At 46.5% G+C, this 24,720-nt stretch overlaps 1 protein-coding gene across 3 annotated transcripts in view; it reads left to right on the top strand.

The window, feature by feature from the left end:
• The window catches only part of DSP (desmoplakin), a 74,558-nt gene that overhangs the window by 18,380 nt on the left and 31,458 nt on the right, over nucleotides 1–24,720 (top strand). For all 3 annotated transcript variants that reach the window (XM_075314783.1, XM_075314785.1, XM_075314784.1), the window contains exon 2: nucleotides 9,995–10,091. In XM_075314783.1, the coding sequence (XP_075170898.1) occupies nucleotides 9,995–10,091 (97 nt within the window). The remainder of the gene's footprint in view (nucleotides 1–9,994; nucleotides 10,092–24,720) is intronic.

Here is a 24,720-nt window from a genome sequence, read left to right as displayed (position 1 = left end):
CACCAGTGACCATGTAGCGACGCACCAGCGATCCTGACCAGGTCAGATCGCTGGTGGGATTGCTGGAGTGTCGCTAAAGTGTGACGGTACCCTAAAGGAGCAGCTACAATTTGATAAGGGACACAATAGGGGCTGGCATTACTGTAAGGCTGCTTTCACACATCAGTTTTTTTTTGCAGCAGGCTCAATCCGGTTCAAAAATCTACGGATGCGGCGAAAAAAACGGATTTGTTGCATACGTTTTTCCATGCGGCCCGTCCGTTTTTTGACGGATCCAGTTTCATACTGAGCATGCGCAGCTTATAAAACCGCATCCGGCCGCCGGATGCGTTTTTTTCCACAGAACGCCGCATCCGGCGTCCATAGGCTTGCAATGTAAATCAGATCCGTCGCGATGAGGTTTTTCGCCACAGACAAAAAACGCTGCAAGCAACGTTCCATCCGGCTGCCGCATTGGCTAAATATGCCGTATCCGGCAAAAAACGGACGCAACGCAAGGCCATGCGGCACAATCCGGCGCTAATGCAAGTCTATGAGGAAAAAACGCATCCGGCGGCAAAAAAAACCAGGATGCGTTTTTTCAGCAAAGTGCCGGATTGTGCCTGATTTGCAAAAAACTGATGTGTGAAAGCAGCTTAAGGTACATATTCCCTCATGCTCCGGGTGTACACTTTATATGAATTGCCAGGCAGTGTAGTATGTAGGCAGGACTATCGTACATAGCTCTTCAGTGTTCACTTCAATTACTGTCTATAGTTACGCCTTTATTGTATTACTCATAGAAACCTATAATGCTCATAAAGTGTTTATTAATTATATAATGGGGTTTGCTGAGGAGTGACCCAAGATTAAATGGCTTACTATTATTATGGAGTGGAGCATTTATTTGGCAAAGAAAACAGAGCATATCTGTCATTTGTCATGCATGCACAATATAAAGCGTGACCTCTGTCTGCAGGATGGGCTTAGTTGCTCCCAGTGGATCACTTGGCCCATTTAGGCATCAGAAGATTCTGACATTAACACTGGACCTGTTTATCAGTCCTGCCTGAAGACAAAGGGATCAGGTAAATTGAAATCCAATTTTCCATCCTTCAAAAGCTGCACAATCTGAATCCAGAACTGACAACCGATTTGCGATGTTTCCCAATTGGCAGTCATTTCATAGCGTGTTTAGACAAGCCGACTGCTCTTCCTATTCAGAGAAAGGTGAATAGTTCTGTGCGCATAGGCTGTCATTGTTTTCAGTAACACTGGTCCCGTTTACACAGGATAATGTGTTGTTGAAAATGATTATTTTTAAGCAAGCTTAAAAATAATTTGAACAGGCAATCAAGTGTTTTGTATGGTGACATACCGTATAATCTATATTGTAAAAACAAATATTGGTTGTTTAGCATATCCAAAGTATGTCGTGTGTGTGTGTACATATACATACATACATACATACATACATATATACATACATATATACATATATATATATATATATATATATATATATATATATCAGCCACCTTCTGCTTTTATTCTTAAGATACCCCCCCCCCCATGCATCATAAATGGATGTCCGCTAGACGAAGATTTGGTGGGTCATTTGGCTGGCGATTATCTCTGTTGTTTCTCACATCCACGCTGCTCACTCTGCCGAGTGCTCCTGTTTTCTCTGAGTGAGACACTGCCAGACATTTCTGGCAATGGCTTATAGCTGAGAACGCAAGGATTGACAGTCCGAAATCAGTCCTGCTGGATCATTATCTTCCCCCACAATCTTCTGTTCGGGGCACCCATCGATAACGACTTACAAATTACAGATCTGTTGGTTCCCCCTCTCTGACAAGTTGAAGGTCCCATTTTAGCTTTGTAATTTCTTCAGAGCAGGTGTATATTCAGACTTCGTATATTTATTTCCAGGGAATGTTAACTATTTTAATACTTGCTGCTTGTAGATAGGTGTTTTTTTTCCCCCAGTATGGTTTGTTACCATTTTCTGAAAGATTTGCTGTTTTTTTTTTTTTATTTTATTTATTATTTATTTAATTTTTTATTTTTTTAACAAGCTTTTTACTACATACAAAAGCTACAGCTTAGTTAGAGCAGACGGATGCTTCATAGTCATTAATGCATATTGTGTGAAAGCACATTCCAGAGATCTCAACCAAACCTGTTCTGAGGGAAAACCTCAAGGTGCTGTATATGATATACCTCATAAGTTTTTCTTTTCTCGGTGTTCTACTTTTTAATTTTGTATTGATTTTACAGCAAACCAAATGAAGCTGCTAAATATCTCCTCCTCTGATGCCAACATTGAATGAGGACGGCCATTCTGTAGACCATAAATTAGGGAGAAAGTTGTGTTCCGTATGACGCACCTTGTGATGGACACACAAAGAAGGGCGGTTCCTCTCATTGTGATTGATTTATACACTGACAGAGGGTGATGGGAAGAATGATCCCAATGACCCTGAGCTGTATTAACCCATGGCTGAGATCCTAGGCTTTCAGGTATTTCAGGCCTTCTCCAGCACATCAATCTTTCACCACTACCTAAATGAAATAGTCTGATGGCTTCTTTTCTTATTCTTTTCTGAATTCTTGAGTCAGTAAAGTTATTTTTGCCTCTTACTGTATATTTTGGAGACTAATGTAAGATATTTTGGCTCTAGGAAAGTTTTGGCTATAAATTCTGTGAGCTCTATTGAGTAGATCTCTACAGAGCACACAATTTGGTATGATAATACTGTATATGTGGGATTTCCTTAGGCTGTACTTGAAAACTGAACTCTTTTCCTAAAAAAATATTTTAGTATTATTATTTTTTTTTCCCAAGCTTTTTTTATTTTTCCACCACTGTACTTGTGGGGCGTTTTTTACATTGTTGATGTACGGTAACAATAAGCTTATGACCACTAAACCTTAAGTCCGTAGGCCCCAATGAAAAAAAATCTCTATTGGGGTTACATGTATATTGTGAGGTTTTAATACTATTGGTCTTCTCATATGAGCTGAAGGGACTTTTTAAGTCTCTAGGTCTTGGATACAACTGCTACCCCAGTACCCATTAGAATTACGACCCTGTATCCAAATTCGTATTTTTTCTCTCAAGCCCAATCATGTTGTATAGGAGGGTGGCATTTATCTTAGACATAGGTCAAAACATGTATTTGCTCATGCTATGGTGTCAAAGTATTTCTGGTTCCCAGTTTTTTTCAACATACTTTATACTCCGTTAGTCTTTGGTGTTCTGTCCTTTTATTACAAAGTAGGAACTGTGTATTTCCCAAAACGTTGGTCCACATCATCATAAAAAGCTCTTGGGGAACTTTTTTTACTTTGCTGTTCTTTACATATTTGCACACAGTTCCTGTTCAGGTGATAAGAAGTCTACAACTATGGATCCAGTGGTGTTAGCGGTGACTATTTTGGGAGGCACAGCTGTTGAGTATGGAACATGGATGAATTTGCTCCCGTGAACTCATTTTGAAATAAATGTCTGGCATGATAAATCGGATATCAGACAGGTAGATATGGCTTTACGCACAGAATACAATGAAGTTTGCTGATAAAGGCCTGACTCGTGTCTAGCGTCTGAGTTAGTCATGCACCACTCCTTTCTCTGGGTTGTCTGCTGTAACATTAAGACGATACATTTGTCTTGGATATCTTACATTTTTCCTAGGCTGGTCTGCTGTAATCCAGTTGTGTAATAACAAGTGGACGTTTCTTCTGATGCGTGTATCCATATTTCGCACACCTTTTTCAGTGAGTCAGCATAATTACTCTTTTGTTGAAGGAAAGATTATTACTTACAGGCTGAGACACTGCACACATGAAATCACCCATACCCACCCATACCAGACAAGAAATGGCTTGTTCTGGCAAAGAAATTAAAAGCTCTCAGTATCTGACAGATGCTTGGGAGAGGTGGCACTGACATGGGCTTGGGATTGTTGGAAATCATTAGAAGCTTTCCTATACTAATGATGTGGGAATTTAAAAGCAACTGAACCAAGAGAAACATGAATCAGAAAGCTGAGTTTTTGACCAAAGTTCTGCCACAAAAAGGCAGCATTTTGAACAACATAGTGTGAACAAGAAACCCAAATTCCCATAGACTTTGCTTGAATAGAAGAACACTTCCATTTTGGTATTAAACAGCGCAGAAGAAAAAGCAGCAAAAAAGCAGGTAAAAAGCAGGTAAAAAGCAACGTGCGCACATACCCTCAAGGTAGACTTAAAGGGTATATCCAGGAGTCGGGACTAAACAGTGCCTAAGCAGTAACAGGCAGGTAGTTGCTACCTACTTGCCTGTTGTGCTCAGCGCCACTCCCCATCAACATAAAGCAGTCATAGACCGCTCCTGCTGGCGATTCAGTGGTTTTGTCAACAAAGCAGAGGCTTCTTTTCCACTCTGCTCTGTAAACTGGGCAGGAAAGGCAACATCATTCTGATTAACAGCTAGCTCCCTGCTGCCTAATTGGAGGAGCCTGCTGTCAATCTGCATGAAGCTGGCAGTAAAGCCCATCTACAGAGGCAGAAAAGATGAGAAGCCACTGCTCTGTTGTCATGTCAGCGGAAGTCGCAGAATCTCCGTCAGCTGCGACTTGTGACTGCTTTGTTTCGGCGAAGTATGGCAAAGGGCTCGACAGGCAGGTCGTCTTCTTTTTTTTTGTTAAGTTCCAGATATACCCTTTAAAGGGGGTGTTACATGCAGCGATATCGCTGGTGAAAGCACCCGCCCCTGTTATTTGTGCGTCACAGGCAAATCGCTGCCCGTGGCGCACAAAATCGTTTGGAGCCATCACACGTACTTACCTGCCTAGCGACGTTGCTATTGCGGCGAACTGCCTCCTTTCTAAAGGGGGCGGTTCGTGCGGCGTCACTATAAGCGGCCGCCCAATAGAAGCAGAGGGGAGGAGATGAGCGTGACGTAACATCCCGCCCACCTCCTTCCTTCCACAGGTGTCACACATAGCGATGTGTGCTGCCTCGGGAATGACGAACAACCTGCGTGCTCAATAATCAACAATTTTTTAAAAAGTAACGACGTGTCAACAATGGACGATTTGGTGAGTATTTTCCATCGTTAACGGTCGTTCCTTGCTGTCACACGCAACGACGTAGCTAACGATGCCGCATGTGCGTCACGGACCCCGGCGATATATGTTAGATACGTCGTTGCGTGTAACGGGGCCTTTAGTCCATCGCGTTCAACCCATAGCCTAGGTTGGCAAATTAACAACTATATTAAATATCGGGCACAATATATATTATCTTGGTTTAAAGATCAGAAATAGTAAAAAAAAAACCCTAAAAATGTCTTCAATTCGGGCTCAGCGAGACATAACCCTGTATTAGATCTTTAGATAGGATTAAATATCGAGTTTGCTTTAAATATTTTGTGTCATGCAAGTATGAAGTATTTCTGCTGCATATTCTGTGCTGTAATCCTTTATGACTGGGTATACTCCTTTTATATACCGGATGATCCCTCACATAACCCCTTTTATATACAGTATTATTTGCCGTATAAGCCTCCACACAGCAACCCCTACATGCAGTATGAGCTCCCATATAGCCCCTCTATATAAAATGTGAGCCCCGACATAGCCTCTTTATTTACAGTGTCAGCTTCCACATAGCCTTTCTATATACAGCATGAGCCCCCACACAGTGTCTCTTAATTCCCGTATATGCCTTCATATAGTCTCCTATATACAGTGTGAGCCCCCACATAGCCTCCTATATGCAATAACAACCCACACGTAGCCCCTCTATATACAGTGTGAGCCCCCATATAGCCTCCTGTATACAGTATGTGTGTCACCCAGGGATAGGGGGTACTCAGAGGCGGGCCAATGGTGTCACTTCTAGAAGTATCATGGTGGCGTGATCCGGTCTGTGATCCCAGGCTCAACAAAAGTGGAATATGTAAAGGGGGATTGTCTGTGATGCCACCCGTAGGTTGCGGTGATGAGATGGTGGCACCGCCGCTGCCTCTGGGGACCGTGCCCGGGTCTGATGGTATGGGGCAGCAAGGTGGGATCCCCTCCACGGGTAGGGGGGTTGTAGTCCCGGGGCCGAATTGGGAGTTGTGGTGGTGGCAGGTATTGCAGGGAGCAGGAAACTCAGTTCGGTTGTCTTGGTGTTGGATGAAGCTAGGCTGATGTGTGTGGTCAGGAAACACAGAGTCCTTTGTAAACCAACTTGCCAAATGGCCGGTCACCGTTGGCGGGTGTCTTCGGGTCCCACACCCAAATGTACAGCCAGGGGCCCTTCTTTCCACACTGTGTCTGTCTCTCTCTTGTCTGGACTAGTCAGTTTGAACGGCCTCCGGATTGGGTCCCTCCCCCAGCACCGGCGACCTACAACTCTGCCCCGGTCGCCTCAGGATCCCCGCGACTGGATCTCCGTCGCCTGTGGCCCTCACAGCCACTTAGTCCGGTAGCCCAGGGCCACAACCCCGGCTACTACTGATGTGTCGGTCGCGAACGATCCAACACAAAGATCCGGCTCCCTGCTGTGAACGACAGGAGTCGTATCACCAGTGTGAGCCACTAAAATATCTAAACGGCTCTTTTCGCAGTCAAAACCCCGCCCACCCGCTGCTAAACTCCGCCTACTCAGCAATCTAATTGGCCCCTTGTAAGTGGGCGGGGTTTAGTCGTGGGTGGGCGGGGCTTTAGCGTCCGAGAACGAGCTGAAAGATCCGGCTCTTTTTGGTGAGCGGAGCCATGGGAACCGGATCACCAAAAAGAGCCGGACTGCCCATCACTACCGGCTACCACCTTCTCTGGGGAGCTGCAAGCCTCCCCTGTCAGCTTTCCACTGACTACAGCACAACTGAACTAAATTCTGCTCTGTCACTTCCTTAACTCCTTTCGCCCCATCCCTTTTCCTGGGGAGGGGGTGAGTAGGGCCCTGATTGGCTGCTGTACATCTGTGTGGGGATTGTGTAGCTGCCAAGGAGGATTAACTCTTTCTGTGACTACCTGGTTTTACCAGGGCGTCACATATGAGCCCCCACATAGCCTCTTAAATACAGTATGGGCATACAATGAGCCCCCAAATAGCCTCCTAAATACAGTGTGGGCCCCATATAACCTCTATATACAGTGTGACCCCCCCCGTACATAGCCACCTATATACAGCATGAGCCCCCACATAGACTTCTATATACATTATGAGCTCACATAGCCACCTATATTCATTATGAGCCCCATATAGCTGCCTACATACAGTGCCTACAAGTAGTATTCAACCCCCTGCAAATTTAGCAGGCTTACACATTCGGAATTAACTTGGCATTGTGACATTTGGACTGTAGATCAGCCTGGAAGTGTGAAATGCACTGCAGCAAAAAAGAATGTTATTTCTTTTTTTATTTTTTTTTAAAATTGTGAAAAGTTTATTCAGAGGGTCATTTATTATTCAACCCCTCAAACCACAAGAATTCTGTTTGGTTCACCTAAAGTATTAAGAAGTATTTCAGGCACAAAGAACAATGAGCTTCACATGTTTGGATTAATTATCTCTTTTTCCAGCCTTTTCTGACTAATTAAGACCCTCCCCAAACTTGTGAACAGCACTCATACTTGGTCAACATGGGAAAGACAAAGGAGCATTCCAAGGCCATCAGAGACAAGATCGTGGAGGGTCACAAGGCTGGCAAGGGGTACGAAACCCTTTCCAAGGAGTTGGGCCTACCTGTCTCCACTGTTGGGAGCATCATCCGGAAGTGGAAGGCTTATGGAACTACTGTTAGCCTTCCACGGCCTGGACAGCCTTTGAAAGTTTCCACCCGTGCCGAGGCCAGGCTTGTCCGAAGAGTCAAGGCTAACCCAAGGACAACAAGGAAGGAGCTCCGGGAAGATCTCATGGCAGTGGGGACATTGGTTTCAGTCAATACCATAAGTAACGTACTCCACCGCAATGGTCTCCGTTCCAGACGAGCCCGTAAGGTACCTTTTACTTTCAAAGCGTCATGTCAAGGCTCGTCTACAGTTTGCTCATGATCACTTGGAGGACTCTGAGACAGACTGGTTCAAGGTTCTCTGGTCTGATGAGACCAAGATCGAGATCTTTGGTGCCAACCACACACGTGACGTTTGGAGACTGGATGGCACTGCATACGACCCCAAGAATACCATCCCTACAGTCAAGCATGGTGGTGGCAGCATCATGCTGTGGGGCTGTTTCTCAGCCAAGGGGCCTGGCCATCTGGTCCGCATCCATGGGAAGATGGATAGCACGGCCTACCTGAAGATTTTGGCCAAGAACCTCCGCTCCTCCATCAAGGATCTTAAGATGGGTCGTCATTTCATCTTCCAACAAGACAATGACCCAAAGCACACAGCCAAGAAAACCAAGGCCTGGTTCAAGAGGGAAAAAATCAAGGTGTTGCAGTGGCCTAGTCAGTCTCCTGACCTTAACCCAATTGAAAACTTGTGGAAGGAGCTCAAGATTAAAGTCCACATGAGACACCCAAAGAACCTAGATAACTTGGAGAAGATCTGCATGGAGGAGTGGGCCAAGATAACTCCAGAGACCTGTGCCGGCCTGATCAGGTCTTATAAAAGATGATTATTAGCTGTAATTGCAAACAAGGGTTATTCCACAAAATATTAAACCTAGGGGTTGAATAATAATTGACCCACACTTTTTTATGTTGAAAATTTATTAAAATTTAACTGAGCAACATAACTTGTTGGTTTGTACGATTTATGCATCTGTTAATAAATCCTGCTCTTGTTTGAAGTTTGCAGGCTCTAACTTATTTGCATCTTATCAAACCTGCTAAATCTGCAGGGGGTTGAATACTACTTGTAGGCACTGTACATTATAAGCCCTACATAGCCTCCTAAATACAACACCAGCCCTCACAAAGCCTCCTATATACAATATGAGCCCCACATAGCTTCCTATATATAGTATGAGCCCCTATATAGCCTGACTATACTCATCTTGTTCCTGTTCCCCCAGTGCTCTGCTCTCCGGTGCACTTACGCGCCGCACAGCCCATTTGATGGTATGACCTCATCGTCCTTAACCAATGTATTCAACGGAGTCTGCATCCTGAGGATGCAGATAGTGGTGATATTAGCAAATGGGTGGCAGCAGACACGCATGGGGGAGGGAGTAGTGCAGCTTCCAAGTCCACTGTTTTCAGCCGATTGGCTCTTTTAGTCTGCGGGCTGGACTGGAATGGCCAGAGAGCCGAATGTGGCCCACTTTGTCCAGCCCTGCTCGACCTTGACTCAGTCTATTCATTAGCATCAATTTGTAAATTATAAGATTGAGCGTTAATTTTCTGTAAAATTCCTTTATATAGTCACTCCCTATTATGGTACTGAAGTACCTAAACGTTACTTATCTATCAAATTGTTTTTAAAGGTCATTCATACATAAGTCTAACGGGTGCATTTTTGCACCTACATTCCGGCCACACGTCCTTACCCTCACTGTGGGTCTAATGTCCTGATCGTACAGCATCATAGGGATCTATGATGCTCTCAAACCATTCTGTAGACCTGTGGTTGGGCTGAGATTTGTGATATTAAAACTGGACTTGCGTGGCGTTTAATTGGTTCTTTCTGTTCATTCATGTGATTCTAGACTATGTGCACCAGATTAGAGCTCATAGACTACTAGGGGACATATTAAAGGAATTGCACTGTATATACAGTACATATAGTTTTGGGTTTTTATTTATTTTTTTTAATTCAACAACCATTCATTGTTCTCATAAATGTTGCTGCGGGTAAGGTATTTTTGGTTTACATAGCTCCACATTGTTTTCTGTGCAGGCAGTCTTGGAAGGAGAGAGAATACTTTGGATATGTTCATTCATAGCAATGTATGTATATTGTTCATCCAAACAGCATAGAGCCGGGGTCCCTTCACATTCCAGGACCTGGCTGATAACTTATATTATTCACTATCCATTCATTAATGCAAACCTTACTCATTTATTCATCTGCTTTCTTTTTTTCAGGCAAAGTGGGACAATGTCCCGCCGTTCAAACACCGTCCAAGACATGCTTCAGCGCATCTCTGATTGCTTAATGCGTGCAGAACTGATTGCAGCGCCGGTATGTACTCCATCTTATTATAGTTACACAAGAAACTTAAAGTATATAGAATATACAATTGGCCTCATATGTGACAAAATATGGTGGCCGGACACCTATGGAAATTCTATGTTTATATAGAGCTTATTGACATACGAAACATTATTAAAATCTATGAACAGGGGCTACATGCTTTTTATAGTTAAAGGGAACCTGTCATGTTAAATGGCATCTAACCTGTAGTAAGCATATTATAGAGCAAAACGACCTGATCAGATTGATAGACAATTTTGTAAAAAAAAAAACAAAAAAACCAAACAAACAGTTTCCGTAAAACTTGGATTTGATTTACTAAAATCCCTGGTATTTATTTGCATATGAGTCCAGTGGTTATTCCTATGTAGTGATTGACAGTCGCTCGTCTACAACTCTGCATACAATGTCAATAACCACAGAAGACTGCCCACTAGATTCATATATGGTGTCATTTTGAGGTGCCAGGGATCACCAGTAACATGGACTCTGGGGACCCACTGTTCAGGTACCTGCAAATATTTAATTACCCTGACGCACAAATTTACATAGGTTTCTAAATAATAAACTAGATAGTTGTGTGTTTTGGCTCATGCCGGACCTTTCACAAGTCCGTGCCATGACAGTCATCATTCATTCATCCAACAAACTAACAACAAGGGTTACACGGTGACAAAAAATGGGTACATCGGGGACACTTTAATAATGGTGGGCCCTAGGACTAGTGAGAGGGAAGATGGACACCTCCTTCTCTTACATGCCGCTGTACTCTACACTCCTAGTGTCGCGGGCGGAGGAGGGGACGCTGCGCTCTCCCACTGCTCGGGTCCGGCCGCTGGTGCTGCTGCTCGGTGGTGGCTCGAGCGGTGGGCCGGATCCCGGGGACTCGAGCGGCGCTCCTCGCCCGTGAGTGAAAAGGGGGTTTGGATTGATTGTGGGGATTTATTGTCCGTGATGCTACCCATGGCTGTGGTGATCATGGTGACACCACCGCTGCTCTGGACGGGGATCCCGGGAGCGGTGACAGGGAGCAGCTCTGTTGTTAGTTCTCCCCTCCGTGGGTAGGGGGTTGGTTGTCCCGGGGCCCGGTGATGGGGTAGGGATGGATGGCAGGCGGGTTACGGGGCCTGGCGAGGTGCAGGGTCGCAGGGGCATCGCTGTGCCGCACGGCACGGTGGTACTCACTCAGCCCAATGATGAAGACACAGTTCTCGGTAAAACACTCGGCTGGATGGACGGGTCCCACAGACGGCTGCGGTGTTGTTTCTCCCGGCAGGTTGATGGTGACTGCCTTTCCCTGCACCTAAGTACGGTTGATGGTTCCGATGGGTTCCCACCAGTAACCTGCTCCCCAGCTTGGATATGGGCTGGAGGAGCCCCTCTTTGCCCGCAGGCGCTGGCCCTGAGAAATGGTTGCCTTGGCGGTGGCGGTGTCTCCCTCTGTTGGTTGGATTGTTGCCTTCTGTCGGGACTTGACTTTTTGGAAACCCAGGAGGTCCCCTTCACTAACGGATTCGGTAAATTCACGGCGACTCCTAGCCTTGCCGGGGTCCGAAAAGCCCCTGCCAGATGGTGCTGGCTTCTCTTTGTGTACCGGTCCGGTACCGCCGGGCCACCGCCCGTCCACGGTCCTTACGGTAACTCGGATAGGCCACTCCTGCAGACGGTCACCACCGTCTGCCAACCTTGGTGTTCTGTCCGGGCCACACACCCGGACCAACTTCTGTCTGCTCCTTTACCACTTTCCTTCCTCTCACTTTCACTTCCCTCACTCAACTGTCCTCTTTTCCCGCCTCCAGGACTGTGAACTCCTCGGTGGGCGGGACCAACCGCCTGGCCCACCCCCTGGTGTGATCATCAGCCCCTGGAGGAAGGCAACAAGGGTTTTGTGTCTGACTTCGGTGTGCCTTCTGGGAGTGTGGGGTGAGTGGGTGTTGTGCTCTGTGGCCCCTGGCTTGTCCAGGGCGCCACACTAGCAGTCCCTATCTATACAGGTTCCTCGCCTGTCACCGAGCAAGAATCTGAAACCCTGAAAAGACTCTACAATAGTCCCTGGCTAGGGAGTGGGCAAGTGAAGGACACTAGCCCCACCGTTGCACTGAAACAACACACCAGGGAAGGAAGACAGATGGGGGAACACAACAACAGACTGCTACAGTCAGCACCAAGACTGCAGCTACCACTGCAACTTCTGCAGAGGGTTTTCAGCAGCCCCTTCCACCTCCTGACTCCGCATCCAAATGGCAAAAAGAAGAACCGGCACCCATTGTAGGTAGCAGAGGGTATATAAAGGGACTGGGAGTGGTCCCCATCCAGATACACCTGAGCAGGAGTCAGGAATTGCTGGAAAGCAAACTGACATTAACCCTATAACTGCCAAAAGAAAGGATAACACGTTTAATATTGAGAGTCAAGAATGGAAATGATTCTCAAGTCCCAGATCTGTCACAAGTCTCATATAGCAGAGAGAAGACCGTGACAGAAACACTGCCTTTGTCTCTTCATAGTGAATGAAGTGTACTGTGCGAACTACCGCTCATATAGAGGGGTGGGAGGGCCCCCTGCTATACAGAGACCCACCGGAGGATTCACCGGTTTCCCGGAGGATCAGTCTGAGCCTGCATATACAAACATACACAAATTGCATTTTAATATATAACATACAAGTTATACTGAATCTTTCCCAACAAACCTATATATCATTCTGCTAAGCATTTCCTCTGTACCATGCTGTCCACGGATGGAACTGCTGAACATCGTCACAGGTTCCCTTTACGCTCCCTTTGGAGCTTCAGCCACATCTGCCTGGCAACTGAATGAGCAACTGAAATTCCTATTTGGCAGCAGATTAGTTGATTCTTTTAGTTAATTATCATCATAATGCTATTCCCACATATAATATTTTATGTGTACATATACTGAAATCTCTTCAACATCTCTACAAGAAAGCCTTAGAGAAATCCACTTCTTTAGAACACCACCTCAGACATTTATTAGATTTTTATTTCCAGATCTAAGGCTGGGGCCACACGAGCGTTACTCCGAGTGCATCGCATGACACTCTGCTTCCGCTCTGCTGGAGTGTAAGCGGAGTGTCATGCCACTATGATGCGAACCTGTGATCACAGCACAACCGCGGAGGACAGGGTGGGCGCTGCGGAGAAGGGACTAATCTCCCCATTTCCTCCATTGTCAGCTGATGCGTATATCGCACTGCACTTCACTGTAATGTGAGTGCAATACGATGTTTCTTTCGCACCCATGGACTTGTATGGGTTCGAGAGAAATCAAATCGGATTCCATCCACAGCATACTGCGACTGTTTTCTCGGTCCAGTTAGGGTTGTGAAAAAAAATCGCTCATGGGAGCAGCCCCATAGAGCAACATTGGTCCGAATGGTATGCAAATTTAATTTTTTTAATTTATTTTTATCGCATTCCACTCTCTCCGTTTTACTCTCTGTGTGTCCTTAGCCTAATATTCATACTTGACCAACTCCTTTCATTTTTCAGAGTAATTTTCGGTAGCCCTCTAAAAGAAATTTTACTGTCTCAATATATCTTCCTAAGGCTATGTGTGCACTTTCCGTCGTCCTACATGCAGTTGTAAACGCACGTTTTAGCCTTAATTGATTTAGCCAAAGTTGCCTTTTTCAGAAATTTAGCGCAGAAAACGCATCCGTATTTACCGCGTTTTAGATGCGTTTTTAGCGCTTTTTCCATGCGTTTCCACATGCGTTTTCACAGATGCGTTTTGAACATCAAGACTAAATAAAGTTTAAATAGTCAAACAGAATGGAAAAAAAAGGGACAAATCTATATTAATGTGAAAAATAATTGAAAAAGATATATTTAATAAAATTATAGCTTTAATATACATTTTATCGGTAAAATAGCAATAAATGCATAATATTCTTAAATTTAATTGTCGGATTATGTGTGTGTGTAAAGGGACATATCAAATCATTATTTTGAAGTTCAATAAGCATGCGTTTTGGTAGTCCAAAACGCATGTTTTCTGAAATGAAAAAGCAGGTAAAACGCTGGAATTTTGATGTTTGTTGCTTTTTGCTACTTCTCATTGACTTCAATGTTAACAAAACGCACCACAAATGGCAAAAACAATTGACAGTCCTTTTCTGAACGCATGGTTTTTGACCAAACTTATGCAAATTTTGAGATGCGTTTGGAAACGCAAAGTGCGGACAAGAAATCATGAATTCTCATTGTCTTTAATGGAAAACCAAAACGCATGCATTTGGGCACAAAAACGCTGCAGTTCAAAACTGATGCTAAACGCACCTGAAACGCAGGTGAAAACTGAAAGTGCGCACATAGCCTAAGGGCTGCTTCTCACTTGCAATGCACAGTAGAGCAATGCGAGAAAATCTCGCATTGGAATCGGACACATGTTGACACATTCAGCTCGCATTTGCGATTTTTTTTCTTTTTTTTTTTTTTTTTCTCTCAGTCCAAATCGGACTGAGAAAAAAATCGCAGCATGCTGCTTTTTTGCGAGTTTCTCAAACTATTTTTTTTTCAATGATTCCCTATGGAAGCGGATTAAAAGTAGGATCACACACGCGCACCAGCGTTCACATTTGCGAGTGTGGCAGGAACTATGCTCATTAAATATTCAACAGATGGATGTGACATCACATTCCCAAAGGTAAATTAACTGACACATGTGTAATCACTTTTATCTAGTTAAGATGTTGCAGGAAACTAGCATCGCAAACGCGACACACAGGCGTCGCACACGCGAGCCAAATCATTAAATTATTCAGAAATAGCATCGCACTTGCGTTGCACTCGCACCTAACGTGAACTAAAATCAGCCGAGTTTTTTTCAGCCGAGTCGGACTGATTTTACTCGCATAGATGTGTTTCCAGCCTAAAGGGGGCTTTACACGGTAGCGATATCACTAGCAATTTGTAGCGATAGCGAGCGTGTAAGTACCCGCCCCTGTCGCGCATGCGATTGTTTGTGATCGCTGCCGTAGCGAACATTATCGCTACGGCAGCGTCACACATACTTACCTGGTCGGCGTCGTCGCTGTGACTGCCGAACAGTCCCTCCTTCAAGGGGGAGGGACGTTCGGCATCACAGCGACGTCACCGCAACGTCACTAAGCGGTCGGCCAATCAAAGCGGAGGGGCGGAGATGAGCAGGACGTAACATCCCGCCCACCTCCTTCCTTCCGCATTGTGGCCAGCGGCAGGTAAGGAGACGTTCCTCGCTCCTGCGGTGTCACACATAGCGATGTATGCTGCCGCATGAGCGATAAACCACCTGGATAAACAACCCTTACCGATTTTTGAGTTTGGGACGACCTCTCCATGGTGAACGATTTTCACCATTTTTGAGGTCGCTTAAGGTCACTGGTCAGTGTCACACGCTGTGATATCGTTAATGACGCCGGATGTGCGTCACTAACAACTTGACCCCGTCAACAAAACGTTAACGATATCGTAGCATGTAAAGCCCCCTTAAGTCTTGAAAACAATTGCAAATATGGGAATACAGCCCATACCTGGCTATTACAAACGCTGAAAATGTAATGTCCATAAAGAACTATAATTGTAGACCAAGTTCAAGCCATAAAATCTAGTTATATAATTATTAATCATTAGGTTGTGTAATAAATTGCACAATATTGGATTGGGATAAGTAGAATGAAGAATATGGTATTTTATCAGATGTTTTATTTAGCTAATTTACTATAAAGTCATGACCAAAAGCGTTGGCACCCTTGAAATCGTTCCAGAAAATGAGGTATTTCTCCCAGAAAATTATTGCAATTACACATGTTTTGTTGTACACATTTATTTCCTTTGTGTGTTTTGGAATGATACAAAAAAAACACCTTTCATTTTAAACACCCACAATTTGTGAGGTTTTGTGTCAAATCATGTCCAATTTGCATTTTTTCCTTTTTTTTTTTTTGTTTGTATTGTTCGAGTTTACAGAAAACAAAATAAACATGTGTATTTGTAATAATTTACTGGAAGAAATATTTCATTTTCTATAACCATTTCAAGGGTGCCAACACTTTCAGCCATGATATGGATTCTTGTTTGAGGTTTGAGTTCCTATATATCACAGAAACCTAAAAATTTAATATACCAATGTCTTTGGGCAATATGGCAAATTAAATGTGTTTAGGGCAATACACAACAGTGAGATACTAGTCTGTGATCTCTAATTGAACTACGGGAGACATATTTCATGCTTTTTGTCTCGTGTTCTTTATTTAAACCCTTATTCATACATTCGGTGACCTGAAATACTGTGCAATTTGTATATAATGGTGCTATGTTCTTATTTTCTAGCATGGACTTCCTAAAGGTCACTAATTGCTACTGTAACAATATTATTATTTATTATTATAGCACCATTTATTCCATGGCGCTTTAAGTGAAAAGGAGTATACATAAAAACAAGTACAGCAATCATGAACATTACAAAAACAGACTGGAACAGGAGGAGCGAGGACGCTGCCCGTAAGGGCTTACAGTCTGCAGGGGTTGGGTGAGGATACAGTAGGTAAGGGTAGACCTGGTCGTGCAGCGGTATAGTGGACTGAGGGTTATTGCATGTTGTAGGCTTGTTAGAAGAGGTGGGTCTTCAGGTTCCTTTTTAAGGTTTCCATGGTAGGTGAAAGTCTGATATGTTGTGGTACAGCGTTCCACAGTATGGGGGAGGCATGGGAGAAATATTGTATACGATTGTGATAAGAGGGGACTAGAGATGGAGATCCTGTGAGGATCTGGGGCTACGTGTAGGTAGGTACCAGGAAACTAGGTCACAGATGTATGGAGGAGACAGGTTGTGAATGGCTTTGTATGTCATGGTTAGTGTTTTGAACTGGAGTATTTGGGCAATGGGAAACCAGTGAAGCGATTAGTAGAGAGGAGAGGCTGTGGACTAGCAAGGAGAGAGGTGGATTAATCGAGCCACAGAGTTTAGGATAGATTGGAGGGGTGCAAGAGTGTTGGAAGGGAGGCCACAGAGAAGGAGGTTGCAGTAGTCGAGGCGAGAGATGACGAGAGCATGCACTAGTGTTTTTGCTGATTCTTGGTTAAGGAAAGTACGAATCCGGAAGACATTTTTGAGTTGTAGTTGGCAAGAGGTAAAGAGGACTTTGATATGTGGCTTGAAGGATAGAGCCGAGTAGAGGGTTACTCCAAGGCAACGAGCTTGCGAGACTGGGGAGAGTGAGCAGCCATCAAGTTTGATGGATAGGCTTGTTGGAGGGGTTGAGAGAAGAGGAGGAAAGATGATGAATTCAGTTTTGTCCATGTTAAGCTTTAGGAATCGTGCAGAGAAGAATGAAATAGCAGACAGACATTGTGGGATTTTGGTTAGTAAGGAGGTGATGTCAGGTCCAGAGAGGTAGATCTGCGTATCATCAGCGTAGAGGTGATACTGAAAGTTGTGGGACTCTATGAGCTGTTCCAGGCCAAGGATAATATAACAGTATTTAGTCTAAGGGTATATGCAGATGGTGACTTAGACTTTGGTGTACTGGCAGAGTTTTGCCAGAGGAAGACTCTTCAGTAAAATGCTGCAGCTGGCGGTGTTTTTACTGAAGAGTCTTCATGGTGTTTTTGCCAATGGCATAATTTTTGTTAAATTACTCTATATTAAATAATGCCAGATTCCAAGCCGAAGTCACCAGAAGAATGGTCAGGTCACTTTTTTTCTATCTAGTTCATGGTGTTTGAGGCATGAAGCGGTTAAAAGAAACTCTGAAATATTGAACATGCTGTTTTCACATTACTGTGGTCATAAATTACCTGAGGGAAACTTTAAAAAGAAGGGAATTTTGTTTACTTACCGTAAATTCCTTTTCTTCTAGCTCCAATTGGGAGACCCAGACAGTGGGTGTATAGCTACTGCCTCTGGAGGCCGCACAAAGAACTACACTTAAAAGTGTAAGGCCCCTCCCCTTCTGGCTATACACCCTCCCGTAGGAGTACAGATTCCTCAGTTTTAGTACCAAAGCAAGAAGGAGGAAAGCCAATAACAGTTTCAAAAACAAATTCAATCCGATAACTAGATCGGAGAACTTAAGAAACAACGTGAACAACATGTGCACCCGAAAAAACGAAACCCTAAAAACAGATAGGGCGGGTGCTGGGTCTCCCAATTGGAGCTAGAAGAAAAGGAATTTACGGTAAGTAAACAAAATTCCCTTCTTCTTTTTCGCTCCTAATTGGGAGACCCAGACAGTGGGACGTCCAAAAGCAGTCCCTGGGTGGGTAAAAAGATACCACATGAACGGGCTGTCATACAGCCTCTTCCTACAGGTGGGCCACCGCCGCCTGAAGGACCTGTCTACCTAGGCTGGCGTCTGCCGAAGCGTAGGTATGCACTTGATAGTGTTTGGTAAACGTGTGCAGACTCGACCAGGTAGCCGCCTGGCACACTTGCTGAGCCGTAGCCTGATGCCTCAACGCCCAGGACGCACCAACGGCTCTGGTAGAATGGGCCTTCAGTCCAGATGGAATCTGAAGCCCAGCAGAACGGTATGTGTGAAGAATTGGTTCCTTGATCCACCGCGCCAGGGTGGATTTGGAAGCTTGCGATCCCTTATGCTGACCAGCGACTAGGACAAAGAGCGCATCCGAACGGCGTAGAGGCGCCGTGCGAGAAATGTAAATCCTGAGTGCTCTCACCAGGTCCAACAGATGTAAACCCTTTTCAAATTGGTGAACTGGATGCGGACACAAAGATGGCAAAGTGATATCCTGATTGAGATGAAAGGAAGAAACCACCTTGGGAGAAAACTCTAGAATTGGACGCAGTACTACCTTGTCTTGGTGAAATACCAGGAAGGGAGATTTGCAAGATAACGCCGCCAGCTCGGACACTCTTCGAAGAGACGTGACCGCTACAAGAAAAACTACCTTTTGTGAAAGCCGAGAAAGGGGAACCTCTTTCAAAGGCTCGAAAGGCGGCTTTTGAAGAGCAAGGAGAACCTTGTTCAGATCCCAGGGTTCCAATGGCCGTCTGTAAGGAGGAACGATATGACAAACTCCTTGGAGAAACGTGCGTACTTTAGAAAGCTGTGCCAAGCGCTTCTGAAAGAATACGGATAACGCGGAGACTTGACCCTTAAGCGAGCTAAGGGACAAACCTTTTTCCAACCCAGACTGCAGGAAGGAAAGAAAAATTGGCAATGCAAATGGCCAGGGAGAAAACCCTTGAGCCAAGCACCACGCTAAGAATATCTTCCACGTCCTGTGATAGATCTTAGCTGAGGATGGTTTTCTAGCCTGTCTCATTGTGGCAACAACTCCCTGAGATAAACCTGAGGCCGCTAGGATCCAGGACTCAATGGCCACACAGTCAGGTTCAGGGCCGCAGAATTCAGATGGAAAAACGGCCCTTGAGACAGCAGATCTGGACGGTCTGGTAGTGCCCACGGTTGGCCTACCGTGAGATGCCACAGATCCGGGTACCACGACCTTCTTGGCCAATTTGGAGCGACGAGTATGGCTCGCTGGCAGTCGGACTTGATTTTCCGGAGAACTCTGGGTAACAATGCTAGAGGTGGGAACACATAGGGGAGTCGGAATTGCGACCAATCCTGAACCAAGGCGTCTGCCGCCAGCGCTCGGTGATCGTGAGACCGTGCCATGAAAACTGGGACCTTGTTGTTGTGCCGTGACGCCATCAGATCGACGTCCGGCGACCCCCAGCGGCAACAGATCTGTTGAAACACGTCCGGGTGAAGGGACCATTCTCCTGCGTCCATGCCCTGGCGACTGAGAAAGTCTGCTTCCCAGTTTTCCACGCCTGGGATGTGAACTGCAGATATGGTGGACGCTCTGCTTTCCACCCACGTCAAAATCCGCTGGACTTCTTGAAAAGCTTGGCGACTGCGTGTTCCCCCTTGGTGGTTGATGTACGCCACCGCCGTGGAATTGTCCGACTGAATCCGAATCTGCTTGCCTTCCAGCCATTGTTGGAAGGCTCGCAGGGCAAGGTAGATTGCTCTGATTTCCAGAACATTGATCTGCAAGGTGGACTCTTCCTGAGTCCACGTCCCCTGAGCCCTGTGGTGGAGAAACACCGCTCCCCACCCTGATAGGCTCGCATCTGTCGTGACCACTGCCCAGGACGGGGGAAGGAACGACTTTCCCTGTGACAATGAGTTGGGGAGAAGCCACCAACGTAGAGAATCCTTGGCAGTCTGAGAGAGGGAGACAGTCCTGTCGAGGGACGTCGATTTCCCATCCCATTGGCGCAGAATGTCCCATTGGAGAGGGCGCAGATGAAACTGCGCGAACGGGACTGCCTCCATTGCTGCTACCATCTTTCCTAGGAAATGCATGAGGCGCCTCAGTGAGTGCGACTGGCTCTGAAGGAGAGATTGCACTCCAGTCCGTAGCGAGCACTGCTTGTCCAGTGGAAGCCTCACTATCGCTGATAGAGTATGAAACTCCATGCCAAGATAAGTCAGAGATTGGGTCGGGGTTAGATGAGACTTTGGAAAGTTGATAATCCACCCGAAAGTCTGGAGAGTGTCTAGCGCCACCTTCAGACTGTGTTGGCATGCTTCTTGAGAGGATGCCTTTATAAGCAGGTCGTCTAGGTACGGGATGACCGAGTGACCCTGCGAGTGCAGAACAGCTACTACTGCTGCCATGACTTTGGTGAAGACCCGGGGGGCTGTTGCCAGACCGAAGGGTAACGCTACGAACTGTAGGTGCTCGTCGTGTATGACGAAACGTAGGAAACGCTGATGCTCTGGTGCAATCGGCACGTGGAGATACGCATCTTTGATGTCTATTGATGCTAGAAAATCTCCCTGAGACATTGAGGCTATGACGGAGCGTAGGGATTCCATCCGGAACCTCCTGACTTTTACGTGTCTGTTGAGCAACTTCAGATCCAGGACGGGACGATACGATCCGTCCTTTTTTGGGACCACAAACAGATTGGAGTAAAAACCGTGACCCTGTTCCTGAAGAGGGACGGAGGTCACCACTCCTTCCGCCTTTAGAGCGGCCACCGCCTGCAACAGAGCATCGGCTCGGTCTGGTGGCGGAGAAGTTCTGAAGAAACGAGTTGGCGGACGAGAACCGAACTCTATCCTGTACCCGTGAGATAGAATATCTCTCACCCAACGGTCTTTGACATTTGCTAGCCAAATGTCGCCAAAGTGGGACAGCCTCCCACCGACCGCGGGTGTGGGCATCGGAGACCGCAAGTCAGGAGGACGTCGTTTTGGCAACGGTTCCTCCGGCTGGTCTTTTTGGGCGTGACTGAGACCTCCAAGAATTTGAACGTCTCTGGTCCTTTTGAGTCTTTTTTGACGAGGCGAATTGGGACCTGCCCTGTCCTCGAAAGGACCGATAACCAGACTGACCCCTCCTCTGTTGGGGCTTGTTTTGTCTGTGTTGCGGTAAGGAAGAGTCCTTACCCTTGGAGTGTTTGATGATTTCATCCAAACGCTCTCCAAACAATCGGTCACGAGAAAAAGGCAAATTGGTTAAGCACTTCTTGGAATGAGAATCTGCTTTCCAATGTCTCAACCACAGAGCCCTACGCAAAACAACTGAGTTGGCTGACGCCACTGCCGTGCGGCTTGTAGCGTCAAGAACAGCATTAATCGCGTACGACGCGAATGCCGCCATTTGCGAGGTCAATGGTGCTACCTGCGGGGCAAATGCACGTGTGACTGAGTCGACTCGCGCAAGCCCGGCCGTGATAGCTTGGAGTGCCCATACGGCCGCAAAAGAAGGCGCTAATGACGCTCCAATCGCTTCATAGATGGATTTCAGCCAGAGCTCCATCTGCCTGTCAGTGGCATCTTTAAGTGCCGCTCCATCTTCAACAGCAACCAAAGATCTGGCTGCAAGCCTGGAAATTGGAGGATCCACTTTTGGACACTGGGTCCAACCCTTGACCACTTCAGAGGGAAAAGGGTAGCGTGTATCTTTAAGTCGTTTAGGAAAACGCCTTTCAGGATAAGCGTGGGGTTTCTGGATTGCGTCTCTGAAGTCAGCGTGGTCCAGAAAAGTGCTTAATGTACGCTTAGGGTATCTGAAATGGATTCTCTCGTGCTGCGAAGCTGACTCCTCTACAGGAGGAGCTGGTGGAGAAATATTCAACATCTTATTGATGTTAAATATAAGATCATTAACTATTGCGTCACCATCTGGTGTATCTAGATTGAGAGCGGTCCCAGGATCAGAATCCTGATCAGTTAAGTCCGCCTCATCACCCATAGATTCATCCCGCTGGGATCCAGACCATTGAGATGAATGTGAAGGCCCGTCATAACGAGCCCGCTTAGGCTGCCCGGGGCCATCGTCCGAGTCAGAGTCTTCACCCTGAGGTGTAGATGCCCGTCCCGGAGCTAGGAGCTGAGGGGGACCAGGGGGCAATACATGCACAGTGTCCGTGGTCTGAAGTACAGGCCTAGCTCGCAATGTGTCAAGAATTTGTGACATAGTGAGAGACATTCTGTCAGCAAAAGCTGCAAACTCAGTTCCTGTCACCTGGACAGCATTCACAGGTGGTACACCCTGGGACACGTCCAGCAGAGGTCCCGACTGTGCAAGCGTCGCAGGGGCCGAGCACTGCACACAATGGGGGTCCGTGGAGCCTGCCGGTAGAAAAGTCCCACATGCGGTGCAGGAAGCATACAATGTCTGTGCCTTAGCACCCTTGCGTTTTACGGGCGACATGCTGCTGGCTCTCTGCATGTGAGAGAGTCTATAGCCAAAGGGCAACCAGCGCTATGTAATACCAAGTATTTGTGGCAACAAAATACTAAGAATACTACGAGCACAAGAGGGGGTGAGCCCTGAGGGCTGCTTACCGCCCGCTGAACAGCGGGTAAGAGGCTGCAGAATGCCTTGTCTGGGTCTCCCCGGCTCCCCTCTGCAGCTCAGCGTGTCAGCAAGAATGGCTGCCGGCTTCTGTGGAGAGGGGCGGTCCGTGGGAGTTCCCAAACAAAAGTGCGGGAACAGTGTCCCCTCTGTGCTGACTGTGAGGGCTGGAGTATGTAAAAACGACTCCAGCCCTCAGCGCTGATGCACTGGCCAGCGTCCCGCCCCTCTCCTGACTGGCAGGTCTGTGGGCGGGAACGAACGAAAGCAGGCCGCAAAAGCCGGGGACTCGAGTTATCAGCGCGGCCGCCGTAAAAGCGCGGGCCGCGCTGAAGTCCCCGGCGCACCGCAAGTGCCAGCCGCGCCGCTGTTCGAGCGGCCGGCGCGACCGAGTTCTGGACGTGGGCAGCGTCCCGCCCCTCTCCTGACTGGCAGGTGTGGGGGCGGGAACGAAAGGAAGCAGGCCGCAAAAGCCGGGGACTGTAGTTATCAGCGCGGCCGCCGTAAAAGCGCAGGCCGCGCTGAAGTCCCCGGCGCACTACAAGTGCCAGCCGCGCCGCAGTCCCAGCGGCCGGCGCGGCCTATTCCCATAAATGTGCCTGCTTCAGCAAAGCTGAATGAGGCCATGGCACAGGCGCCGCAGCGCTGATGTCCCCCGGCGCACTACAACACCCAGCATGCTGCGGTGTGAGCGCCAGATACACGGGGACACAGAGTACCTTGAGGAAGCAGGGCCATGTCCCTGATGTACTCCGCTCCATCCAGCATCTTCTCCAGGGGCTGTAGATGGAGCACGGTCTCTGTGCCTGGAGACCGGTAAATCCCACTTCACCCAGAGCCCTGTAAAAAGGGATGGGGAAGGAATCAGCATGTGGGCTCCTGCCGCCGTACCCGCAATGGGTACCTCAACCTTACAAACACCTCCGACATAAGTGGGGTGAGAAGGGAGCATGCTGGGGACACTATATGTGTCCTCTTTTCTTCCATCCGACATAGTCAGCAGCTGCTGCTGACTAAAAACAATGGAGCAATGCGTGCGTGTCTGACCTCCTTGCGCACAAAGCTAAAACTGAGGAATCTGTACTCCTACGGGAGGGTGTATAGCCAGAAGGGGAGGGGCCTTACACTTTTAAGTGTAGTTCTTTGTGCGGCCTCCAGAGGCAGTAGCTATACACCCACTGTCTGGGTCTCCCAATTAGGAGCGAAAAAGAAAAGATAAGAGTTAGAAACTTTCACATAGGACTGTCAGAGCGAGCTTACTGGCGGTTTCCCAGTTAACGAATTATGCCGCCAACAATAGCCGTTACCATACATAGACTATAGGGGGCAAAGAACATTTTTCATGACACCCAATTATAATTGTAACCAAAAATAATGTTAAATATGCCTTTTAAAAAATAAGACCGTTTTTGGATGACTATAATTCATGACTGTTTCTAAAGCAAAAATAAATGTCCATCAACTATTATTTATTCTTTACTCTGTGCTCGTACACCTCACATAAATGTCAGAAATTACCAGCCGAGTAAAGGATGGGTCAACTATGGGCACGATCTTGTTTCCACTCTTTCATGTCAGCCGATGTGCATGTTGGAATTCAAAATGGCTGATAACTTTGTTCTCCAGTGACATAACACAGAGGGGGGCTTCTATTTCCCCTCTATCCTTTAAGACAAGTAATAATATACACAAGCTTCCAAGCTAAACTTAAACAACATCTATTACATTCTTGTGTGATTTGCAGAGATGACCACAATAGATTCCTTGTT

Source organism: Anomaloglossus baeobatrachus, chromosome 6 (genome assembly GCF_048569485.1).
Source record: "Anomaloglossus baeobatrachus isolate aAnoBae1 chromosome 6, aAnoBae1.hap1, whole genome shotgun sequence".
Classification (NCBI taxonomy): domain Eukaryota; kingdom Metazoa; phylum Chordata; class Amphibia; order Anura; family Aromobatidae; genus Anomaloglossus; species Anomaloglossus baeobatrachus.
This window is presented reverse-complemented; position numbering and strand designations above follow the sequence as displayed.